The sequence below is a fragment of the Balaenoptera physalus genome, assembly GCF_965194825.1.
Source record: "Balaenoptera physalus genome assembly, chromosome: 19".
NCBI lineage: Eukaryota > Metazoa > Chordata > Mammalia > Artiodactyla > Balaenopteridae > Balaenoptera > Balaenoptera physalus.
The window spans coordinates 61557281-61570415 of NC_138900.1; the positions used below are offsets into that span (position 1 = coordinate 61557281).

The 13135-nt window shown below is 51.8% G+C and overlaps 1 protein-coding gene across 2 annotated transcripts in view; it reads left to right on the forward strand.

Annotated features, from left to right (window-relative positions):
• PLCG2 (phospholipase C gamma 2) overlaps positions 1 to 13135 on the forward strand; it is a 171025-nt gene that overhangs the window by 108807 nt on the left and 49083 nt on the right. For both annotated transcript variants that reach the window (XM_082438973.1, XM_082438972.1), the window contains exons 10-17: positions 1203 to 1304; positions 2130 to 2248; positions 3789 to 3874; positions 5043 to 5163; positions 5778 to 5946; positions 9574 to 9678; positions 11220 to 11309; positions 11942 to 12117. In XM_082438973.1, coding sequence (XP_082295099.1) covers positions 1203 to 1304; positions 2130 to 2248; positions 3789 to 3874; positions 5043 to 5163; positions 5778 to 5946; positions 9574 to 9678; positions 11220 to 11309; positions 11942 to 12117 — 968 coding nt within the window. The remainder of the gene's footprint in view (positions 1 to 1202; positions 1305 to 2129; positions 2249 to 3788; positions 3875 to 5042; positions 5164 to 5777; positions 5947 to 9573; positions 9679 to 11219; positions 11310 to 11941; positions 12118 to 13135) is intronic.

The following is a 13135-nucleotide window of genomic DNA, read 5'->3' on the forward strand; positions in this document are numbered from 1 at the left end:
GGCGTCCTTTATCCAAGTAGATTTGCAAGGCTGAACAGCAAGGCTTATTGTTGGTTTGCGCCCACCTCATTTGTGTCTGCCCTTATGCTTTTCCTTCTTTCAAACATCCTGATCTGACCCTTCCCATCCAACTGCACACGTCTGGTAGCACATCTGCTTTTATGATTCTTAAAGGTAGAGATTTTAGAATATTTGGAACCCAGAAAACATGAGTCAAAGTTGAATCTGTGGGTCAGCTGTCATCCTTTTGTCTATGAATATTTGGGGTTTTAGGGTTTGGAGAGGAAAACAATCAAGTTACTTTATGTTATATATTCTTTTTCTAAAGGGCTTTCGATGTCTGAGACCGTGCAGAAGCTGTTTTTGAACTGGTCATGTATCTTTCAGACGTTACTGTTGTCTGAGAAGCACTGCTTCACTGATCTGGACTGATTCTATGTCCGTTTTCCAAAGTTCAGTTATTTGGAAGCCCAGCTCTCCTACTTACTAGCTGTGTGAAGTTGGGATCATCATGTGATGTCCTGAGCTTCTGTTTCCTTGTCTGTAAAATGACGATGACAGTGTATGACCTGCAGAGTTTTCTGGACTAAACGAGATGTCATAGGAGGATGACGATTGCTCACACAATGCCGTGATTTGAGCACCTTCTGTGTTCCAGGTGCTGTGTTAAGCACAGACCCTTATTTCATCCAGGCCCTCGCAGCCTCTGTGCGTAGATACCATTATTCCCACGTAATGGATGAGGAGGCACAGAAAAGGTGTATAACTTGCCCAGCATCAGCCAGGCGAGTAACCCCAGCGGTCTGATGTAACTGTGCTCCCTGCCTCCTGTGATAACACGTATAAGGAACTAGCGTAGAGCAGGAGTCGGCAGACTACACCCAGGGGCCACATCTGGCCCACTGCCTGTTTTTATAAATAAAGTTTTATTTACAAACGCAGCCACAGCCATTTGTGTGCCTGTTGTCTGTGGCTCCTTTTGCACGACAGTAGCAGAATTGAGTGGTTGGGGCCCAGAGCCTAAAATGTTTACTCTCTGGTCCTTTAGGGAAAATGTTTGCCATGCACAGGGTGAGGCCTTGATTGCATGTGCATGCAGAATACGTCCTTGTTTCGGTCTTTGACTGAAACCGGATCCTGGGAGGCAAAGAATTTTGCAGTTCCTCTTTCTGATGATTTCTTGTTCTCTTTATCATTCTAAGGAGCTTTGGGCTCAGGATCTGAACAAAGTCCGTGAGCGGATGACAAAGTTCATTGATGACACGATGAGAGAAACTGCCGAGCCCTTCCTGTTTGTGGATGAGGTAAGTGGGCTCCTCGTTCTGTTGGCATGGCTTTGTGATTCAAGTCTCTGTCCTCCGAGGTATATTTTCTGGGTCTCTTCCCTTGGAGGGCTTTGCTGTTAGATGCCCCGAGACTGGCTCTCTTAGTCGAGAACTCTTTTTTTTTCCTTCCAGGTCCTGAACCATCACAGCCTTTGATTTTTCTCCTCCTCTATTTGATCCCATAGCCTGGGCGGGATCTTTGCTTTTGTCACTAGAGGGCGTGTGCTACCAGGGAGTCTCTAACCATTACAAGCAGAGCAAGGAAATTCCAAGGTTTATGGGGCTCTTGCACGATGTGAAAATGGGTGCTTTTGTCCCTGTGTGAGGGGGAACTGGGGAGCTCCAGTCCCATGTACCGTGGTTCCCAGGAAACAGAGTGTTACCCACTGTCACTCAATCTTCTGATTTTTTTTTTAAGGGGTCAGGAATTGGGATATGAAATTTCCTGCCTTTTAGATGTTATGATGCTGGCATGTTCTGTTTCTCATGTTGGGTGGTAGGTTCACAAATGTTCATAATGTTATTATGCCTTAAAACTTATATATGGGCAGCATATACTCTTGTAGCCTCAAATATTTGAGGATACACATTAAAAAGGTAAATACTGTATAGGTCAATGAAACGTGTGTTGGTACAGCCTATTGCAGTCTGAGTTTTCTGCACTGAAAACTTGGGTAACTGAGGTCTGGAGACCATCTGTTGAATATTCATGTCCATCTCCCCATGTTGACACAGACCCAGAAGAACCCGGCACCACCCGTCCTTAGTGTGATGGTCCCCTCTTTGTGTTTGTGACTTTCCTAGTTCCTCACATACCTGTTTTCCCGGGAGAACAGCATTTGGGACGAGAAGTATGACGTGGTGGATATGCAGGACATGAACAACCCCTTGTCTCATTACTGGATCTCCTCATCACATAACACGTGAGTTTCACTGCGAGCCTGCAGTGGGTCAGGCAGGTGAAGGGCAATACGGTGGGTGCTCAAGTGCACTGCTCTGGCAAAGCGTGTGAGCAGTGGGCAGAGTGCAGGCCCTCGCTGCTCAGATTGGAATATATGAAAGCTTCTGGAGGATGGGGGGATGCATCTCTCTTTCCCAGTTAGTTTTGCAATAATAAACCTTTTTCTGTGGCCCTAAGAAGCAAGTCGACAAAGCTGGTTTGCATGGTTTGGGCATCTCATTCTTAGTAGTCACAGGAAAGCAATTGAGTTAGTCATTAAACTGATATTTACTGAGAGTTTGCCCTGTGCCAGGCCCTGTGCTTGCTGGGTGCTGGGGATACAGCAGTGAAAAGGGCAGGAGCAGCCCCGTCCTCATGTGCTTGGAGGGGAAAAGGCCTCCTTGGAGTCTTAACGATGAGCCGGAGTTGGTGAGAGAAGAACAGGTGGTGAGGCGAGGAGGAGGGTTTCAGACAGAGGAACGGCATGTGCAAAGGTCCAGGGGCAGGAGGAACTGAGGGGGGTCTAGTAGGACTAGAGTGTAGAATCTGGGAGGGTGAGTTGCAGGAGAGGAGGACAGGAGGGTCAGCTTGAGTAGAATCGTTGAAGTCAGAGCGAGGGCAGTGGCCATGGGAGCCACTGATAGCCTTTAGGCCAGAGAACAACACACTCAAATGTGTATCTTTGGAAGATTGCCCTGATTGCGAAAAAGAGCAGACAGGAAGGGAGAAATGGGTGTTACACTCAAATTCTGATACTCAGTCTGCTTTGTAAGGTGAGGGGGTGGAGGCCTTGGGTCCTGGGCATCCAGAGAGCTGTCGACTGGTACTTTACCAAGTGTCAGTCCAGGCAGGAGTTGGAGAGAAGGCCCTTAAGTTCATCTCCAGGCATTTTGGAAGGTACCTTCCTTTTCTGGGGCAAATTGACTTCGTGGTTCTCTCTTCCCCACCATGTCCGTTGGTTTGAGTTTGTGTCTTAGAATGGTCAGTTCTACCAAACCTAGAAAACAGCTGAGCACCACAGACTCTTAAAGGGGGAATGTGGTGAGGAGGAGAGGGATAAAAATAGGTATTTTTACGTCAGTTTTGGTGGACATAGTTCATAGGGTAGTAAGTTCCCTCTGTTCTGTGCTTGGCCTGGGGCCCTGGTATCAGAATGATGGCCCATCTCTGCCCTGTTGAGACTGAGGGCCTAGGGGCAGCGGTGGGGCAGGGGGGTTGTTAATTTATCATCATACGTCAGTCTCCCGCCTGACACCCTTTGACCGAATTCTCCTCGAAAGAACACACGTTCTCGAGCCCACACTTGGATTGCCAGGGTGGTTATCCTTCACAGCCCACGATCACGGCCTGAGGCTCATGACTGGCTCGGCCGCACGACTGCACGTGTCTGGCCCGGATCCTAAATGCGGGTCTCTGTAGACAGGAAGAACTCAGGCCTTTGGGAGCTCGGGCTGAGAAGTTCCCCGGGGATGCCCTGAGCTGCAGGCCTTCCCCCACACAGCCGCCCACCTCCTCTCGTCCAGGTACCTCACGGGTGACCAGCTTCGGAGCGAGTCGTCCCCGGAGGCCTATATCCGCTGTCTGCGGATGGGCTGCCGCTGCATTGAGCGTGAGTACCCCCTTCGCGCTGGCGGCCACGCGGACGGCGGGCTGAGACTGGCCGTGTTGTTGCTGGATGCTTTGTTTGTTTGGAGGCCCGAGTAGTGGGGATGCACGGGACCGATGGAGGGAGAACCCAGGTGCCCGTAGCATCTGGGGTGAGCCACGCGGCCACCAGCCGGGGACCTTTCCCCAGAAGAGAAGGTCGCCACGACGAGGAGTGGTGTTGAGCCGGGCCAGGCTGGAGCCACAGCACCTTGGGCTCCAGAAAGTGTCCGGATACAGTGGAGGGGCTGCGAGGCCAGTAGCCAGGACGCCCTTACTGCCCTCCTGTCCCTCGGCTTCTTTCTGGGCTGCTGTGTTCGAGGCAGCAGACACCCTGCGTGTTTTAGCAACGGCCCTGCCGCGGCCGCCGCCCTGACTCTCCTGTCCACAGTTGCTCACAGCCACCCCGGCAGAGGTGATTCCAGGCCCCGGACGTGGCCGGGAGCCGGTGCCTCCTCCCGTTCCCCCACCCTTCGCCCCCGGCCCGACTCAGCGCCAGAGGCTCACGGCTGTCCTGGGCTGAGAAGAGGCACAAACCACTGATGTAGGCTCCAGTTTTATCAAAAGCATTCATCACGGTATCAGACCTTCATGGCAGTTATTCCTACAGAGTGTTGCCTAATTTATGCCTTTTTCCCCCCTTAGGAAAAAGCAAATGTGAAAAAATCAAGTTTGAAACTGTCAGCTCCTATTCCCTCTGGGGGTCAAAAATATAGGGGATGCTTACCTTCTGCATCACCTATTCGGTCTGAATATTTTACCGTGAATCTTTAAAAATAAATTTCCCATTGCTCTGTATTCTTTCCGCTGGCAGAAAAAGCAAGCCAAGGTTTAGACAAGTCAAATCAGAAGATAAAACACATGATAAATCTCTTTTTAAAAAAGAAACATTTCGTTTCTTTTGGACAGCGGGACCTTTAATTAGACGACCAAAATCTTCCTGTAAGCGCATAGGTAACACGCGTCCCCATGTTGGTGGCCCCTGAGGGCGATGCCGGGTCTGGCCCCGGGGTCCTGGTGACTGAGCCAGTGCGGGGGCCGGGGCTGGAGGCGCGGTCGTCACCCCGGCAGCGTGGCCGCCCTCAGTGGACTAGGGAGGCGCGGGTGCTGAGGCTGCACGTCTCTGCCCTCAGTGGACTGCTGGGACGGGCCCGACGGGAAGCCTATCATCTACCACGGCTGGACGCGGACCACCAAGATCAAGTTTGACGACGTCCTGCAGGCCATCAAAGACCACGCCTTTGTCACCTCGAGGTCGGTTGGCTGATTTCCTTCCTGGTGGTTCACCTTTAAGGGGAAGGCAGCTAGGGTTGGGTGGATGGACGCACACACAAACGTACCCCCCCTGCAGACACACCCCACGTGGACACACACACACACACACACACTCACACACACACTCACACTCAGAGATGCCCTCCCACAGACTCGGGCAGTCCCCCCACGGATGGACACAGACGCCCCCTTCCCCCCAGCGCACACGCACGTACATTCACGCACATCCCACACAGAGGCTCACGTGCAGAGGCACCGCCTGCATAGGGCACCCCCGGAGCACAAAGACACACCGACACCCCCGGAACACAAAGACACACAGACACCCCCTCCACAGACACACGATCAGACGTATGTTCTCCACGTACAGACACACGTGTGTACCCCACATAGTGACACAGCTACACCCCCGCACACACGCACCCCACCCCGGGCTCCATCCTGGCCGGAGGCCCTGCCGAGAAGCCCCAGCTGCGTGTGGGCGTCCCCCAGGCCGGGAGCACGGGGCACGCGCTGGGCCCGGAGGCTGGGCCGGGCGGCCCCGTGTGGGCGGCCCCCGCCCCCGTGCTGAGCGCCGCCCCCGCCGCCCGCAGCTTCCCCGTGATCCTGTCCATCGAGGAGCACTGCTGTGTGGAGCAGCAGCGCCACATGGCCCGGGCGTTCCGGGAGGCGCTCGGCGACCTGCTGCTCACCAAGCCCACGGAGGCCAGTGCCGACCAGCTGCCGTCGCCCAGCCAGCTGCGGGAGAAGATCATCATCAAGGTAGCGGCCCGGCACGGGCTCCCCGTGCTCCTCGCTAGCCTCGCGCCGGCCCTGGGCCGGGCCGCTCCGCCTCCCGCGGCCTCTGCGTCCTCGCGGTCTGGGGGGTCACGATGGCACCCACGTTGTTCGCGTGCTGCGAGCGTAACGCGGAAGGACGTGCGCAGCGCGCTTGGAACTGCCCTGGCCCACAGCAGTGCCCTGGAAGTGTTCACTCACTTCCGTGCATTTGTTTTGGCAAATCTTCACCACGTCCCGCTCTGCGTCAGGCCCTCGTGAGGTGCTGGGGCTGTTCCAGAGACCCAGGCCCTGTTCTTGCGTGGGGGGTGGGCTGGAAGTGAGCAGTTGTCCCGCAGGGCTGCGTGCGCTAGGGGCGATGGGTGGCTGTGGGGAGGGGTGAGTGACGGCTGTACCACGGGTGCCAGGAGAGGGGTGGCATTTGGGCATGTGCATTACTAGGGTCAAGAGACCAGAGGGACCGTGGCTTCAGTCGTGTAAGTTCAAGACTCGATGTGCGGGAGAGCATTCTAGGAGCTCTGCGCTCTGGTCCACGAGGTTGTCCGGGGACTCAGGATCTTCTCATCTTGGTCTGCGGTCTCGCAGGGAAGGGGTTTTCAGATGGGGTTCTGCAGACCCCCAGAGAATCCACAGATAAAACTTGTGAGGTGGTGGCATGTGAACTTTGGGCAAAAATGGTGCCTCTTTATTAACATGTAAGTAAAACTTAACATTTCCTTCCATTATGAATATTGGCAACAAGCTGCTTGAGGCTTTATCACCAGCAGAAATCATGGATATTTTCATTTCACTTCTACAGTTGTTGCCAATATCTCAAGATAACGTGTGCTCGTCACTACTTTAAAATTATGATGGTTATTAGATCTGCCTGTAGATCTTTTGGAAGATGTTAATAAAGAAGCACATGTGTTAGTATATTGCAAGTATTTTTTATTTACTTAGTAGCTGTATTTCAATATAATTGGTTTCTCTTTTCATTTTATGCATTATAAACATTATTCTGAGAAAGGCATCCGTAGTCTTCCCCAGACGTCAGAGGGGGTCCTTGGGACAGAACTGGCTAAGGCTCTGCCCTAGGGCACTGTCCTTGTGTGTGGTCCATGCTGGGTTGCAAGGCACATTGAGCTCCAGCTTGTAGAAACGGGAATGTGAGGGGTCCAGGGCGAGTGATTCCTGGTAAGCGGGTGGGACATCAGTTGGACAGTCCTGGGCTGTTGTGTCCAGTGCGTGAGAACTTAGTCACATGACCACACCATCTGCAGGGGCTGACTAGCTGGGCAGCCATCGGTGGAAGGAGCGGCGTGGATTTCAGTGACAGCTGGCAGGTTCGTAGGAAGGACAGACAGGGATTTACTAGGCAGAGAAGGGAGAAGGCCCTTCGGATTCGGTGAATAACATCCATGAAAGTGGGGTAGTGTGAACGCATGGTATGTTCCCTAGATTGTCACTGGACCACTAAGATGCATTGGGGACACTTCCTGCATGCCAGGAGGTCACGGTCTTGTAGGGAGACAAACCGCTTGACAGAGAAACACCAAATTGCGAGGGGGCTTTGGCTGAGGCCCATCCAGAAAGGAGCCCTCAGGGGTCAAAGCACCAGCATATTTGGAGGAATTGGCTAAGATCCTGGGGCAGGTCCCGCTGAGCCACTCAGGGAAGCTTCTAGCATGAGGAAGGCAGGATGAGAGGCAGAGGGGGCTTGGCCGGGCGGTGGAGGTGTCCAGGGCTCCTCAGGTTTGGCAGTCAGTCTTCAGGGAACCTCGTTGCATCTCTCTATTCCCAGCTCCCCTGTGGCTTCCCTCCGTTTCTGTTAGAACAGCTCTCTGCGTGTCCCCAGGGATTTCCCAGCGCATGTTTCAGGGTGTGAAGACTCCTTTTAGGGCACCCACTGCCCCACCTGTGGTACCTCTTGGTTCAGCCCTTTCAATTTCAGGGAAAAGGGGTGGAAGTAGCATTTGTGACGTGATCACTGAGTGCCACACACTGGGCTGGGCACGGTTGTCAGTGTTATTCAGTCACGGCAGCCCTGCAGGATGGATCATCCCGGGCCCCCAGCCCACCTGACAGGTGAGGACCCTGAGGTCTAGAGGTTGACTCAGCTGAGGTTCCACAGTTAGTTCCTGCCCAAGATGGAACAAAATGGAACATTTATGTCCTGCTGCACTATTTACAGGTATCCTACACGCCCATTGCGTCATGGGACAGGGGGGCTATGTTACCCCCATTAAGAAAATATTTATTTATTTATTTGGCTGCACTGGGTCTTCGTTGCGGCGTGTGGGATCTTTAGTTGCAGCATGTGGGGTCTTTAGTTGCGGCATGGGGGGTCTTTAATTGCGGCATGCGAACTCTTAGCTATGGCATGTGGGATCTAGCTCCCTGACCAGGGATCGAACCCAGGCCCCCTGCATTGGGAGCGCGGAGTCTTAGCCACTGGGCCACAAGGGAAGTCCCTGTTACCCCCATTTTACAGGGGAAGTTACTGAGACAGATTGTCATGCAGCCAAGGCCACACAGCGAGGAAGGTGATAGGCCCTGAATTCAAGCCCAGGTCTGACTCCCAATCCTGAGCTCCCTCCACCAGGTCACCACAACTGGGACTTATCAAGGCTAGTCCACATGGACGGTCAGTGAACTCGCCCAGGTGGACGTTGTCGTAATCATCCTCTTAGTCGTGCAGATGAGACATGAGAGGTTCAGAGAGGTGCAGCCACCTGCTCAGGGTCACACAGCCGAGAAAGCAGCAGCAGTGCTGTTTGCACCCATGTCGTCGTCTTTTTTTTTTTTATTAATTAATTTATTTATTTTTGGCTGTGTTGGGTCTTCGTTTCTGTGTGAGGGCTTTCTCTAGTTGCGGAGAGTGGGGGCCACTCTTCATCGCGGTGCATGGGCCTTTCACTGTCGCGGCCTCTCTTGTTGCGGGGCACAGGCTCCGGATGCGCAGGCTCAGTAGTCGTGGCTCACGGGCCCAGTTCCTCTGCGGCATGTGGGATCCTCCCAGACCAGGGCTCGAACCCGTGTCCCCTGCATTGGCAGGCAGATTCTCAACCACTGCGCCACCAGGGAAGCCCACCCAGGTCTTCTAAATCTACCTCCCCAGTGTGCCTTCCACTGCCCTGCACAGCCTGTGCCCATGGACTGGCTGTGATCTTGCCTTGCCCTCTGTGTGCTGGAGAATGCGGGCGCATCATTGATTCACTGAATATTTATCGAGCACTATCTGCTAACTTAGTACAGGAGGTTCAACAGGGAACAAAACAAAGTCCCTGCCCTCATGGGGCTTATAATCTAGCAGGGAAGACAGACAGAAGACAGACAGATACATAGATACACTTAGGCTAAAGAGCGTGAAGATGAACTACCAGGGGCTAGAGAGTGACAGGGGTGGGAAGGGGAGTGTGGGCTATTTTTAGGGAAGCTCCTCTGAGGAGGTGACGCCGAGCACAGAGCTCAGTGTAGTGAGAGAGGAGCCAGGCAGAGAGAACAGACAGTGCAAAGGCCCTGAGGTGGGACGGTCCAGTGGATGCTTGGCTGATGTGGATGAATGTTTGCTGGCTCACAGATCCTAACCTGGGTCTTAGGGAGACAGGCTTTGTGCGTTTTTCCCCTCAGCATAAGAAGCTGGGCCCCCGAGGCGACGTGGATGTCAACATGGAGGACAAGAAAGATGAACACAAGCAGCAGGGTGAACTGTACATGTGGGATTCCATCGACCAGGTGCGTCTTCTCGCGCCCCTTCTCAGAGCCCTGAATGCGCTGTGGCCTGCTGGAGAGCTCCGGGAGGATTCCTGTCTTACTCCCATTCTGTGCCAAGTGAATTTGTCATTTTAAGGAAACTATTTCTCTTTTGCATTATTAGTGTTTTCTTTTGAAGTAGTTTTATATTCAATGTAACATACTCTAGATTCCCACACACATACAAGCACAGAGAGTTCTCATACATCCTTCACCCAGTTTCCCCAAATAGTAACATCCTCTGTAACCAGAGTATAATTATCATAACGAGGATTTGAACATTGGGCACAATACTACCAACTAATTTGTGGACCTTATTCCGGTTTGTCCACTAATGTCCTTTTTCTGATCCAGGATGCAGTCTAGGTTGTGATAATGCAATTAGTCGTCCTAACTCCTTAGTGTCCTCCAATCTGGGACAGTTCCACTGGAAACATTATTATTGTTATTGTTGGCCGAGCCACGTGGCTTGCAGGATCTTAGTTCCCCTGACCAGGGATCCAACCTGGGCCCCCTGCCGTGGAAGTGCAGAGTCCTAACCACTGGACCACCAGGGAAGTCCCAAGGAAACATTTTTTGATGGGAATGAGGCATTTTGAATGTTAATGCACTTCTCGTATCCCATAACCTAACATGGCAATCCATTTGAGTAGGTATTGATCGATTCATTGATTCACTGATTGAAGTGTATTTGATTTACAATGGTGTGTTAGTTTCAGGTGTACAGCAAAGTGATTCAGTTATATATACGTATGTATTTCAGATTATTTTCCATTATAGGTTATTACAGGATACTGAATATAGTTCCCTGTGCTATACAGTAAATCCTGTTGCTTATCTATTGTATGTATAGTAGTTTGTATCTGTTAATCCCATAGTCCTAATGTATTCCTCCCCACAACGTTCCCCTTTGGTAACCCTAAGTTTGTTTTTTGTCTGTGAGTCTGCTTCTGTTTTGTGTATAGATTCATTTGCATTATTTTTTAGATTCTGCATATTAAGTGGTATCATATTATGTTTGTCCTTCTGCATTTGAGTATATTTTTACGTCTATTCTTACATTCTAGAAATAAAAATTAAAAATGGTTGAAATTTAAATAAAGAATTAAGTCATATTTAAATGTTGAAGAACGGGTCTCTAGACAGGCTGGCTGAGAAATCCTGAAAGTCTTAAAAAGTGGATGAAATAGAAAAAGACAGTCATGAGGACACACACACAGAAAACAATCCCATCATTTGTAAAAGCCTTCAAATTAAGGGAATACGATATTACGTTGTGTCTACCCTTAGACACACTGAATAAAGAAGTCCTGAAAATGCCAAAAGAACCCCATGACAAATAGAGGTTTTAAAAGAAATGTCTCACAGGGGATCGAATTCTGTGAAACCACCATAAATGGCTACAAAAGTGGGAAAGGCGAGTCCCCAGTGAATGCTGGGGTGATGCCAGGCAGGGGCCTTGGGCCTCAGAGTTGATGGAGCAGAGACTCTGGGGAAGCCCTAACGCTGGTTTTACTTTGTAGAAATGGACTCGGCACTACTGTGCCATTGCTGATGCCAAGCTGTCCTTCAGCGATGACATTGAACAGACTGTGGAAGATGAACAGCCCCGGGTAGGTGGAGACCTCCTGTAACGCTCCTCTCATCCTGTGGCCGGCAGGCCTGGACATGCTCAGTCCAAGGAGCTGCCTCTTTGGGTACCAAGGCTTGCCTGGCTCTTCTCTGATTGGCTGGCTGGCCCATGTGCTTAGCCAGTGAGGTTCAGGTGTCTTTCCTGCTCTCTGAAAGCCTTGCTTGGCCTGTGCTCCCTGGGGAGGATGGGGACATTTGGCTGTTCTGTGCAGCCTTACCCGCTAGCCTGGTCCCTGGCTTTCCTGCCCTCTCCCCCTGGGCTGCTGATCATCCTTGGTACTATCTCTTGAGTGCAGCCCCCAGGGTATTATGGCTCTCAGACTTCCTGTACAGTAGAGTTGAGGGCTGTACTGGGGACCCCTTATCCCAGGACTCAGAACTCCAGGAGGCCACCACAAATGGGGAAGTGTCAGGAGTAGGTGGCTGACGGTTGGGGAGGGCAGTGGAGGCTGGCTTCCCGGACCTCTCGGGGTAAAAGCGAGCTGAGGCCATTTTTGGTCTGTTATCCAGTCCAGTCTGTTATTCAGGAATCAGCATGCACAGAGGGACCAGTCTGATGATACTGGGGGTCTGGTCCGGGTTTTCAGAAACCCCTCCTCTCTTTGCGGCCCAGGATATAGCCCCCACGGAGCTGCATTTTGGGGAGAAGTGGTTCCACAAGAAGGTGGAGAAGAGGACAAGTGCCGAGAAGCTGCTGCAGGAATACTGCGCCGAGACGGGGGGCAAGGATGGGACCTTCTTGGTGCGGGAGAGCGAGACCTACCCCAATGACTACACCCTGTCCTTCTGGTAATGGCCCTCTTCCCCGGGGCACGCGCCTTCTCCTCGCAGCCAGTGGGATAGGGTGCCGTGAGGCAAGTGGTGCCAGCTCAGGCCAGACTTGGGTGGGGCTGGGCTGGAAACCCAGAATTTATTTAGTGAGCTGTGTGGGGCAAGACTTGGGTGAGGCCCCCAAAACTTAGTCAACAAGATTAGCGATATTTCAGTGCAATATTTAAAATTGTAAAGTGGCCTTACGGCACTGTGGGTGAGGCTATAGTGAGCTTGCTCATTCACTCACTCACTCAGTCATCTGTACATGAATTCATTAAAAGATATTTATTTATTGGGTACTTGCTCTGTGCTAGGCACAGTGACTTAGCAGTGACCAGACAGACAGGGTCCTTGTCGTGATGGAGATGATAGTTTCAGGAGGGAGATGAACAGTGGAAAAGGAATCAGGCAAATGATACATAATTCTCGTTGTGACAAGTGCAGTGAGAAAAGCGCAAGATGTCATGAAAGTCTGTAAGAGAGGGGTCTAGTGTGGTGTTGGGAGAATAATCCAGGAAGACTTCCTGAAAGAAGTGGTGTTTAAATTGAGACCTGAAGGATAAAAGTTCTAATATTAACAACATACAAATAATCGCGACAGCTAACGCCTGTAAGACGCTTACCACGTACCAGGCAGCGTTCCGAGCACATTCTGTGTGTGATCTTGTTTCATCCTCAGGACATCTCTGTGAGGAGGATACTATCATTGTCCTTGTTGGACCACTAGGGTAATAATAGGGAGGCTCAGAAAGGACAGGTCACTTGTTCACGGTCACTTAGCTCCTCGTGGCAGAGTCAGGATTGGAACCTAGGCTGTCTGGCTCCGGAGGAACAGTTACGTAGGTGAAAGGGGACAGCGGGTAGAGGAAGTAGGTAGGATGGTCTGGAATCCAGCCCCAAGGATCAGCTTGTGTGAAAGCGCTGGGCGGGTGCTAAGAGCAGACGGAGGCTTGTGTGGCCGCACGTAGCGTCCACCACTGGGGGCCCCGGCTGC